The following is a 12,287-nucleotide window of genomic DNA, read 5'->3' as shown; positions in this document are numbered from 1 at the left end:
ACAGGGACAGCCTGCTTCGATGTCCCAGGTTGTTCCTTTGGAACAGGACATTGCTGGTGAGACCTCCTCCGGCAGCCCCCCCGAGGAAGTGCCTCACAAGCATAAGTGTAAGAGGAGGCACGTGGACTCCCCCGAGTCCTTAACAGAGGACACGGACTTGGATGAAGGGGAAGGCTCCCCAAGGTCACCCCCTGAGGATATCTCCTTTGGAGACATCATGGAAATGCTCAGGATCAGGGGGGGGGGGGGTCTGCCCCCAAGGCTTCCTCCGAGTCCATGTTTCTGGAGGCATTCGAAGCAGGCCCGTCTACCTCTTGGGTGTCCCCTCCGGCCGACCCCCTGGTGGACCTTGTTACCACCGGGGCGTGGAAGGAGCCGGTCACTGTGGAGCCAGTCCCTAAACGCCCGTATAGGATTTTGAGCCCCCCCCCCCTGCAGACCGGTCCCACTGGAGCAAGGGTCCCCCCGTAGATGCCATGTTGATGGCGGCAGCCACTAAGAGGGAACTAGCTCAGGAGAGCCCCTCGGTCCATCCACCGAGCAAGGAGTCCCGCTTGATGGATTGCCTTGGGAAGCGGGTATTTAGTTCAGCGACCTTCTCAGTAAGGTCCCTGAACTACATGGCACATGTCATCGGGATGCAGCGAGATCTTATTAAAGAATACGCTGCTTCCCCCCCAGAGTCCATGTCGGCGGAGGACAAGCAGTTGTACTCCACTCGTATGGCCACTCTAAGATCTATTTCCAATACCTCTATGCGGCTGTTGTCTCATGCCACTGAGGGAGCTGCTAGAGCTAGCAGAGCGGGACTAGTTATGAGACACCAGGCCTGGCTCCGACATTGTGACTTCGCGGAGCCCTTTAAGGCGTCCTTTGTGAATGCCCCTTTTGATGGTTCTGCCTTGTTTGGCAAGACCATTCGCGAGACACTTGTCCAGAGCGAGAAGGACGGGAAGACGTCTGCTGTCGGAGTCCGCTTCTCTGCTCCCCAGAGGTCCTTCTCCAAGAACCAAAAGGGTCAGAAGAAGATGTGGTTCCGGAAATCCCAACATTCCCAAACTGCTCCGGACAACCAGTCCTTCTGTGGCAGAGGAGGACAGGGAGGATGCTGCCCTAGAGGCAGAGGGGCCCCGAGAAACTTTGGGTCCAGAGAATCTTTCTCTGATCGGCCCACGCAACAGCCCTGAAGGCTTGCCCGACTGCTCCACTCTGGAAGCAGTCGGGGGGCGCCTCTCGAGGCATCTGGCGGCATGGGAGTCCATCACGTCAGACCGCTGGGTGCTTCGGATCATATCCAGAGGTTACAAAATCCCAATGCAACATGTCCCCAGACTCAGGAACCTCCCTGATGTACCACCCGGTCAGAGGGAGGCTGCAGCCGCAGAAATCCAGCAGCTGCTAGAAAAAAGAGCCATCCAACCCGTCCCCCCAGACCAGCTCGGATTAGGGTTTTACTCCAGGTTCTTTCTGGTGCCAAAAAAGACGGGGGACTTGAGACCAATTCTAGACCTTTCCCTCTTGAACCTGTCGGTAACCAAGGAGAAATTCCAAATTGTCACTCTTCAATCCATTCTTTCCCTCTTGCGGGAGAATGACTGGATGTGCTCAATAGACCTCAGGGATGCATACTACCACATTTTAATGGACAGACGATCCAGGAGGTTTCTCCGCTTCCGGCTCGGAGCCAGCCACTATCAGTTCAGGGTCCTTCCCTTTGGCCTCACCACAGCCCCCAGGGTGTTCACCAAAGTTTTAGCAGTGATAGCGGCCTACCTGAGACTCCAGGGAATGCAGGTCTTCCCGTACGTGGACGACTGGCTCCTGACCGCCCCAACAAGGCATCTACTCTGCTCAGCCAGAGACTTTTTTCTCCGCCTAGCCCCCCAGTTAGGCATCACGATCAATACGGACAAATCCTCCCTTGCTCCGACACAAGTGATAGAGTTCATAGGGGCCAGATTGGATACGAGAAGTCTGCGAGCCTACCTCACTTCGGAACGACTACAGAATCTGAGACCATGTGTGGGCCATCCTCCAATCATAAGCTCCACCGGCGGAATTGGTTCTGAGGGCACTGGGCTCCATGGCAGCGGCAATAACGCTTCTTCCATGCACTCGTCTAAAGATGAGGGTACTACAGTGGACCCTCCAAGTACAATGCTCCTTTCAGCTTCTTCCTCTCAATCACCCTATCTCTATCAGCAAGGCTTGCAGGAGGGCCTTGTTATGGTGGCTCCAGTCCCCAGACCTCCATACAGGCCGACCCTTCTGCTCTCCACCTCCTCTCGTCACGGTGACCACGGACGCTTCTCGACTCGGGTGGGGGGGACATTGCACAGGCAGAACAGTCCAAGGCACGTGGAACGACACAGAGCCCTCCTTGCATATCAATGTTCTGGAGATGAGGGCGGTGCTGTTAGCGTTGCAAGCACTTCAGAACCTTCTCCCCGTAGGAACTATTGCGATACAGACGGACAACATGTCAGTTGTCTGGTACATCAACAAACAGGGGGGAACCAGATCTTACCCTGTCTGCCGAGAGGCCATGAGGGTGTGGGAATGGGCGATCTCCACCAACCGCTTTCTGATCGCAACGCACATTCCGGGACGGGCCAACATTCTGGCGGACGAACTCAGCTGCACCATTCTTTCCCCTTACGAGTGGTCTCTCAACTCCCGAGTAGCGAAGCGGATATTTGCAAAATGGGGGCAACCCTGCTGCGATCTCTGTGCCTCTCCCTCAAATATGAAATGCGACAGCTTCTTCGCTCTGATTCCCCCACCAGGGGAAGCCCCGAGAGACGCTCTAGTGCATGCTTGGCCGCCCGGTCTACTTTATGCCTATCCTCCTCTACCCCCTGATGCTAAAGCTCTTACAGAAAGCCTCTCGGTTGGGGAGCAGAATAATCCTCATTGCTCCATTTTGGCCTCGGCAAACTTGGATGTTCATCGTGCATACAGCTGCAGTCATAACAGATGGGTTATCCTGCCGTCAGGCGGGTCCTCGGTCGACTGAATTCCAAAGTCTAGGTCCGGCGTCGGATGTCGTCGCTTCTTCCCTGACATCAGTGCGGCAGGGGTATAAAAGAACCAGCCAACGCCATTTTCTTCAGTCTTTCTTGCCGCGCGGTGCCCAAAGCAGAAGCAGTTCGCAAGTGCCGGTCGGCCAGCTCCTGAGATTACGAATATTTTTCAGCCGAAGTCTTCTTGAAAGCTAAGTACCCCGTTGGGGAAACTTTTTTTGCCTCAGACCGATGTCAGACAAAGTTAATAATTGCATTTCATGTGGGAAGCAAATACCGCATAAGGATTTCCATTCCTTCTGCATTCCTTGCTTAGGCCCAGACCACGACGTCTCGGCCTGTCGTTTTTGTGCTAGATTCAACAAACGCACTATTAAGTGTCGGGCGGAGTTCGCCCAACACTATTTTGGTAAAAAATTTCATTATGTTGTCTGATACTCCGACTCCAGTTTTGAGTAAAAGACGCAAAGATAAGGACCGACATACGAGGTCCGTGACTTCTACCGACACCACACTAAAGCCGGCTACAGGTGCTCCGGTTCTCAGCGAGGCGCCTACGCAGCCCCTGAGTACCGATGACGCTTCTTTAGCGGTGTCTTCTGTGCCCGAGGTCGCAGGCTCCTCGGCCCCCACCCCGACTACAGATACCGACGCCATTCTTGACGGGGAAACTCAGAGTTTAGACAGGCCTGCCACCTCTCAAGGTGTCTTCAGGCCTTCCTCTTTTTCCATTAAGGCTTTCACAAAATCTAAAGCAGCCATGAAAACTAAAAGACAAGCTCCACAGAGCCCCTCTCAAGGCCCCATGCCTAAAAAACAGATGCTCAAAATGGCTGAGGATTTGATTACTCTTATCAGGGGTTCTCAACCCCCCTCGGAGAAAAGGCCCAGGTTGGAGGAAGACTACCCTTCCTCAGACCAGGCCTCTATTACCTCAGAACATTCTGAGGACCAGGAATATTCATATTCCCCTTTTGAAGATTCTGATGCTGAGGAGTCCATTCCCTCTGCCCCCCCCCCCCAAAGACTATTCTTTTGGGGAACCTTACATACCTTGAGGGAACACTTCCACTGGGAAAGCCAAGATTACTCAGATTCCAAGAAAAGGCTCAGGGATTTTCTCTTGCTTCCTCAGCACAGGCCTCTGGCTATCCCTCCTGTCTTGGACATACTAGATGATGTGTACTCAGAGGCCAGCCTTAACCCAGATTCCTTACCTCCAGCTCCTGTTAAACCTGACAGGTATTACCGGGTTCCTGATTCACACCAATTCCTATACAAAAGCCATGCTGCTGACCCAGAAACTATTTCACAGGGTCCCAAGGGAATTAAGGCCTCTACTGCCAAAAACCCATTACCTTCAGAGAGAGATTCCAGAGCTTTAGAAAGGTGGGGGGAAAAGGTATACACCTCGGCCACTTTAACCATGAGGGCATTAAACTGTCAGTTCCATATGTTAAAGTATCAACAGTTTTGTTATCTCAGTTGAAAAGCAAAATGACACAACCTGAACAACCAGACTTGAAGGAGTTGCAGGATTTGTTGCATAGTGCAGAGCAAGTGGGTAAACATACCTTGCAATGTGGTTTTGATGCTTTAGAGGCCTCATGTAGAGCTGCTGTTACAGGGTCTGTCATACGTAGACATGCTTGGCTCAAAGAGCAAACCTTACCAGATCATGTCAAAGCTAAATTACTAGATGCACCTCTTCAAAAAGATGTATTGTTTGGTGTTAAAGCTGAGGAGGTATTAAAGAAAATGGAGGAAAAGGCAAGAGCAATGCAAACAGTGAAAGATTTCCTACAGGTACAACCTCCACGTTTCAGCAGAAACTGGCCTTCAAAAAATTGGTCCTTTCCAGCCACGGACAGACCTCAAAGAGGTAGATACAGGCGCCCGAGGGGTAGAGGGCAGTCTCAAGGATCATTTAGAGCCAGACAATGGCAAGCACCTACACCAAGAGGTGGAGAGAATAGATCACAGCCATTCAGAAAGCAGACACAATGACTTTCCCCTTTGCATGCCAAGCAAAGCTTTAATGGCAGCACCTTTAGGCGGAAAACTGGCATTATTTAAAAAAAATTGGCATATTGTCACAAAAGACAAATGGATCCTGGACATTATAGACAGAGGCTACAGATTCCACTTTCACACCCTTCCAAAAATGAGAGGCATGCCAAACCTGCCACAAAATCAAAGGGCAGAGGCACAAAAACAAATTTCAGCTCTCATGGACATGAAAGCTATTCAAGAGGTACCTGCACAAGAACAGGGGTCAAGGTTTTTATTCCAGACTATTCCTGGTACCAAGGAAGGACAAAGATTGGAGACCTATTTTGGACCTATCCATCCTAAACACATATTTACTCGTACCAAAATTCAAGACGCTCACATTACAGCAGCTTCTTCCCATGCTGGGCAAGGAGTCTTGGCTGGTAACACTGGACCTCAAGGAGGCATACCTGCATGTCCCGATCAGACAAGATTGCAGAAGATACCTCAGATTTCTTGCAGGTTCAACCCATTATCAATTCTCTGCATTGCCCTTTGGCTTATCTACTGCGCCCAGAGTGTTCACGAAATGCCTGGCATCAGTAATTGCCTTCTGCAGACTTCAAGGGATACAAATATACCCATATCTGGACGACTGCCTGATCCAAGCGGACAGCAAGCACATACTTCTGAAACACCTGGCATTTGTAATAAAGTTGTTGAACTTTCTGGGATACACAGTCAACAAAAAGAAATCAAAACTAATACCCTCTCAAGCAATAATTTTCCTGGGTGCCAGCTTGAATACAAACACCCAGATGGCCTACCTCACGCCAGAGAAGCAAGGGCAACTATCTCAATACTTCAGAAAAATGGCAACCTTCACCAGGCTGACTGCAAGGAAAGTCCTGCAGGCTCTGGGATTCATGGCATCTTGCATCCTGCTGATCCCATGTGCAAAGCTGCATATGAGGAAACTTCAATAGTACCTAAAAAACTTATGGTCTCAACACAGCCATAGTTTGGAAACAATTATACCACTCATTCCATGTCTTCAAAAGGAATTTCTGTGGTGGGCTCAAGCATGCCAAAGAAACATAGGTCTCCCCTTCTGCATGCCTCAAGCAAATCAAATCATCACAACAGACGCCTCGGACTACGCCTGTGGGGCGCACATGACAGATCAGTGCATTCAGGGCAAATGGTCCCAAAAAGAAAAGCACCTACACATCAATCAAAAGGAAATGCTAGCAGTGCAAAATGCTATTATGGCCTTCAAAGACCTACTGCATCCAGGCCAGCTATTGATAAGGACAGACAACACCACAGTGATGTGGTACATAAACAAACGGGGAGGAACTCATTCATACCTCCTGTGCAGACTAGCCATGTCTCTTTGGAACACGGCTCTGGAATTGCAAATCCAACTTCAAGCACAATTCCTGCCAGGGAAGGAAAACACGCTGGCAGACAACCTAAGCAGAAATATGACAGATCCACACGAATGGAAGTTGCATCCTCAAGTTTTCGCAAAGATAATTCGGGCATGGGGAAGGCCAGACATAGATCTCTTTGCTACCCACAGAAATTACCAATTGAAAAAATTTTGCTCAAGGATCTATCATCCACAGGCCTGGAAAGTGGACGCACTTTCTTTCAGTTGGACAACATTGACAGTTTATGCCTTTCCACCTCTTCCTCTGCTGTCCAAAGTTCTATTAAAAGCCAGAGCAGACAGGCCAAAGATGATTCTCATTGCTCCAAACTGGCCAAGACAACACTGGTATCCACTCCTGAGGAGCCTGACGCATTCCCCACCATGGATCCTGCCTCTAGTGCCTCTTCTGTTGACCCAGCACAACTTCAAAACTCTTCACAGTCAGCTGAAAACCCTCAATCTAGCCGCATGGAGGATTCCTTGATTTCCCAACAGACCCTCCTCTCCAAGGAGGTGCAAGATGTCATCTTGGAGGCCAGAAGGCCTTCTACTAGAAAAGCCTACTCCGCCAAATGGAAACGGTTTTGTGCCTGGAATCAGAAAAAGGGCCAGAATCCTTGGGTACTAAATTTACCTCAAATATTACAGTACCTAGCTGAGATGTTAAACAGTGGACTTTCCTTCTCCTCCATCAAGATCCATGCTTCAGCCATTTCTACACAATACAACACTGATCCTCCTTTATTCTCTCATCCTCTCTTAAGACAGTTCCTCAGAGGGGCTAAAAATATAAAACCCCCAAGGAAGCCACCAGTACCTGCTTGGGACCTCAACTTCATTTTAGAAAAACTGACCCTGCCTCCATTTGAGCCAGCTGCTTCAACAGAACTGCAATATTTGTCATGGAAAACAGCCTTCCTTCTGGCTATCACCTCAGCACGCAGGGTTTCGGAACTACAAGCCCTCATGGCTGTGCAACCTTTCATCATTTTCCATCAGGACAGAGTTTCCTTACGAACCAACCCTTCCTTTATGCCAAAGGTAGTATCCAGTGTAGCCTTGAATCAGGCTATCCACTTACCTACTTTTTATCCTAACCCACAAAACAAAGGGGAAAGACTACTGCATTCCTTGGACATTCACAGACAACTTTGTTATTATTTGGACAGGACAAAGCCATTCAGAAAATCAGAGCAACTCTTTGTGTCCTATGCTACAGGTACTCAAGGAAAGGCTATTTCCAAACAGGCAATCTCAAAATGGATAGCCCACTGCATATGCTTTTGTTACTCATTTCATGGTAAAACTGTACCTACACGCATCAGATCTCACTCCACAAGGGCCACAGCTACCTCTGCAGCTTTCCTCAGGGGGGTTCCTACCAAGGATATTTTGGAAGCAGCCACTTGGAGTTCTCTGCACACTTTCTCCATGCACTATCACCTTCCACTATACTCTAAATCTAGAGCGGGCTTTGCCACAGCAGTCTTGCAGGGCATCCTTGCTCCTCCTAGTTCCACTTAGTGCCTGCCACCCCTTTTTAGCTTTGGGATTCTACCCATCTGTTATGACTGCAGCTGTATGCACGATGAACATAGTACAGTTTTGTACCTACCATAAATGTAGATGTTCGAGTGCTAATACAGCTGCAGTCCAGGTTTCCCTCCCTCCATCCCCTCTTGGGACAGGCCTAATGACAAACACCTCCTCATACAACCTGATTGGGGTATTCTTTTATGGTGTATTTGCTTGCAAACTACTGTTTTTTGATTATATTACATTGCATTATTACATAAGTTTATGTTTTGCCTTCCTTCTGGGGGCACCTGACATCTGGGGCAAGAAAAACTGAAGAAAATGGCGTCGGCTGGTTCTTTTATACCCCTGCCACACTGACATCAGGGAAGAAACGACGACATCCGACGCCGGACCTAGACTTTGGAATTCTGCCGACCGAGGACCTGCCTGACGGCAGGATAACCCATCTGTTATGACTGCAGCTGTATTAGCACTCGAACATCTACATTTATGGTAGGTACAAAACTGTACTTTTCCTTACCTGTGGTCTCACTTGGTGAATCCTCCCTGGATTCTGGATCCCAGCCCGGATCTGATATCCCATCCATCAGGCTTACCGACCCCTAATCTGGACAACCTGAAGCTGACAGCTTGGCTGCTCCAGTTCCACTCCTAATCAGGACTCCCGGCATCTCTTCACCAGTCAAAGCCTTCTTGGTGGCAGCGCATAAACCTTCCACCAGGAAAGTTTACCGCAGTAAATGGAGGCGCTTTTCCATCTGGGGGGAACATCATAATTTGGACCCCTTCACTGCTCCGTTAATGTCCGTGTTGGACTTCCTCACCGGACTTTTTCAGCCAGGGGCTAGCTGTTCGACAGTCAAGGTACAATTGGCAGCCATCTCCCATTACCATGTGGGACATGAGACAGGTCCTTTGATGTCAGCTAAACTATGTAAAACCTTCCTCAAGGGTACTTTTCTGCTCAGGCTCCCTATCAAAGAAGCCGTACCCCCTTGGGATCTATCACTAGTTCTTCAAGCCTTGACTGCTTCTCCCTTTGAACCAGCTGCCTCGGCCGAACTTAAATATCTGTCTTGGAAAACAGCATTCCTGGTAGCCATCACTTCAGCGAAAAGAGTTTAGGAACTTCAAGCTCTCTCCGTAAAACCCCCTTACTTGGTTTTTCATCAGGATAGAGTGTACCTCAGGACCAATCCCTCCTTCCTACCTAAGGTGGCCTCAGAAACCAATATCAATCAGTCCATCAACGTACCAGTTTTCTTTCCTAATTATCAAAATAAAGGAGAGTACAAGCTGCATTCTTTAGATGTGCACAGGCAGCTGCGTTTCTATATTCATAGGACTGCTGGTCACAGACAATCCGATCAGCTGTTCATTTCCTTTGTCTGGTCCCATTGATGCTGTGTTTTTGGCTTTGGAGAGGACTGTTTTAACCTGAGTGTCTGTGATTTCAGGGGCTCTACATTCTTCTGGTATGATTATGGACCCTTTTGGGGGTGAAGTTTGCACTGAACCGGTCTGCCAGAATGTTGGCGATATCGGTCGGTTCAGTGTATTTTGTGCCATTCTGCACTAACTCCGAGCAGATCTGAGCATTGCCACCTAGATTCTTGACACAGCTCAAGAATGGCTTGTGGTTATCTTTGAGTCCTTGGCATTTTTTTTTTCTAAGTATTCTTGTGTAGCCTTCCTACACGTATCCCAGTTTCATCCCAACTGTCAGAAACGTACTTAATTTTTATATTCTAAACCTTTGTGTGTGTATTGACTTTTACCCTTGCATTTGTGACATACATTTTGACTGAAAAGGGTTTGGGTTGGATTATTTCACTTGTTTTTTTCAATGAATAAGTAAGTTTAAGTTAATATGTTTTAAGGTAATGGAGCAGCGTGTCACTTAAGCTGATGGTTAGCACAGACTACTTTCCTGAAAGAACAGTCATTTTAGTATGCCTAATCATTTTTATGGAATCCCACCATGGAGCTCACTTTTTCTGTTCATATTAACCATGTAGTTGCTCTATTTTGACTTGTATATTGACTTTTAGTATGAGGAGTTTTACATAATTTGTGTTCATGTGCTCGGTTTGTTTCCTTTCTTTTCCAGTTTTACCTTCCCTGGAGATAAATTCTTTTAACCATTTTATCAAAGTTGTATAAAGTGATAAAGATGATGATAATGATGATGGTGGTGTTTTTAGATTTGTATGTAGCTTGCACTCTGATTATTTTTTTCTTTTTAATGATAGGATGTAAAAAAAAATCAGCAAGAAAAGAAACGCGCTTCTCTTCCAAAAGAGCCATCTATACTTGTCTACCCAAATCGAGCAGCTATGGAAGGAAAATTTAATTGTGTCACACTTTCGCTGCATGAGCTTTTGGAGTATCGGAAGCAGAATGTACATTACAGTTTTGAGGTACAGACACTAATAGTGACCATTATGCCTGCATTTATTGATTGATGAAAGTTGCTGCACAAACCCAGTGGGCTTCCATAAGGTACTATTTCACTGGTGAAGAGAAAGGAATTACATAGAGAAAAGCTTTTACCTCCCTGTATATGAATATGAGATGCACTAATTTGACTATGATGTCATACACTTCTTCTGTATTTAATTTATTTTGCTTTTGATTACTGGAAAAATGGGGTTGAAAACCCTTTTCGGTGGAGGCTTGGGGAAGGAAAGCTCAAAGTAAAGTTATTGCATGATAGCAGCTGAAATATAAAACTGTATGCATAAGTATTTAACACAGTTGTACGGGTGATAAATGGAAATCTATATAGTACATCATTAAGATGATGAAAATGTGACAAATACATTGCTTTTGTTAAATTGAAGAGAGAGCACATTTACAACATTATAGGTATAACAGTTTACCATGTCTAGTTATAGTGTATTAAAGGGTCTGTACTTAACTATGTTATGAGCGAGTCTGTGGAAACAGTAAAATACAGAAAATAAAAGAGTAAGCAGTTGTGTTAGTAAAAGAGGAAGAAGAGTTTACGAAGAGTATAGGTCCCGCTTTTCCTAGCTACACTCCACCCCTTGGGTATATTGGTCCCAGAGACTCCATTTGTCCTTAATTAGCCTGTCCCTTATCCCCATTGCATCTTTGCCTTCGTTTCTATAATTTGCTTAGTTTTTGCTAGTTATATTTTCCATCTCTTCCTTTCAGTCATTGCAGTCTTGCTGACCATGTGTGAGGATATTGACATAGATTGGTAAGTTGAAGGTTTCTGTCTAAGACTTCTCTCCAGCTTCAGTGCCTGCACTACTGCAACAGCTGCACCCACCCAGTGCTTTAACCTCCTGATTCCTCCATCCTCGCTCCGTAACAAGACTCTTAAGGTATTAAACTCCTTCATGTGAGGTACCTGTAGAAAACAGCCCGCTTTTTTTTTCCAAAATGACTACCATTTTTTCTGGTTTAGAACTAGATAGGACAACAAAACACAGTCCCAATTGTAAAGAAGGGAAAGTGGCTATTCCAGGGTTAGGCAAGAGGTGGTATTTCTGTAGAAAGACATTTCTAGCATCTTTAAGTAGCTTTTTGATTCAAGGTCATCCCAGTATTGACGTTACCAAAATAAATTTCTGTAATATAAAATGCCCTCGGTTTAGCAAAGCTGTTTGTATTATTGTGGGCTTAAGGAAAGGCAGTAAATTCTCTGTTATCTAAAACATCCTATAGAGGACATCTGAGCTGACTGTATAGATGTTCTTCGTATTTCACTGTTGTAGTCATCACATTTGGGTTATCTGCTTGCAGTAGCCCTCAGTCGACCTGATTATCCAAGTCTTGGGTCCTGCGTCGGTTGCGGTCTCATCTTCCATGACGTCAGGTAGTCAGGGGTATAAAGCATGCAGCCGACGCCATTACATCAGTCTTTCTTGCCGTGCGGTTACCGAAGCAGAAGCAGTTCGCAAGTGCCGGTCGGCCGACTCCTAAAATTTTCGTTTTCGAGTTTTAGAACCCAAGTATTCGACTAAAGCTAACTACCCCATTGAAACTTTTTCTTGCTCTAAACAGATGTCAGTAAAAGCCAATAATTGTATTTCTTGTGGAAAGCAAATACCTCACAAAGATTTTAATTCGTACTGTATTCCTTGCCTAGGCCCTGACCACGACATACCTCACTGTCGCTTTTGTGCCTTATTTAAACAACGAACTATTCGTCGTTGGTATATTTACGCTTCTAAATATTTTGGTACTCGGTTCAATTATCCAGATATGTCTTCGGTAAGCCACCAGACTACCGACATTCCGAAAAAACACAAAGATAAAGACAG

The 12,287-nt window shown here is 46.8% G+C and overlaps 1 protein-coding gene across 2 annotated transcripts in view; it reads left to right on the top strand.

Annotated features, from left to right (window-relative positions):
* The window catches only part of CCAR2 (cell cycle and apoptosis regulator 2), a 2,452,621-nt gene that overhangs the window by 1,697,669 nt on the left and 742,665 nt on the right, over positions 1 to 12,287 (top strand). For both annotated transcript variants that reach the window (XM_044082935.1, XM_044082934.1), the window contains one exon: positions 10,245 to 10,412. In XM_044082935.1, coding sequence (XP_043938870.1) covers positions 10,245 to 10,412 — 168 coding nt within the window. The remainder of the gene's footprint in view (positions 1 to 10,244; positions 10,413 to 12,287) is intronic.

Source organism: Protopterus annectens, chromosome 9.part0, assembly GCF_019279795.1.
Source record: "Protopterus annectens isolate FY-2018-M chromosome 9.part0, PAN1.0, whole genome shotgun sequence".
Taxonomy (NCBI): Eukaryota; Metazoa; Chordata; order Ceratodontiformes; family Protopteridae; genus Protopterus; species Protopterus annectens.
This window is presented reverse-complemented; position numbering and strand designations above follow the sequence as displayed.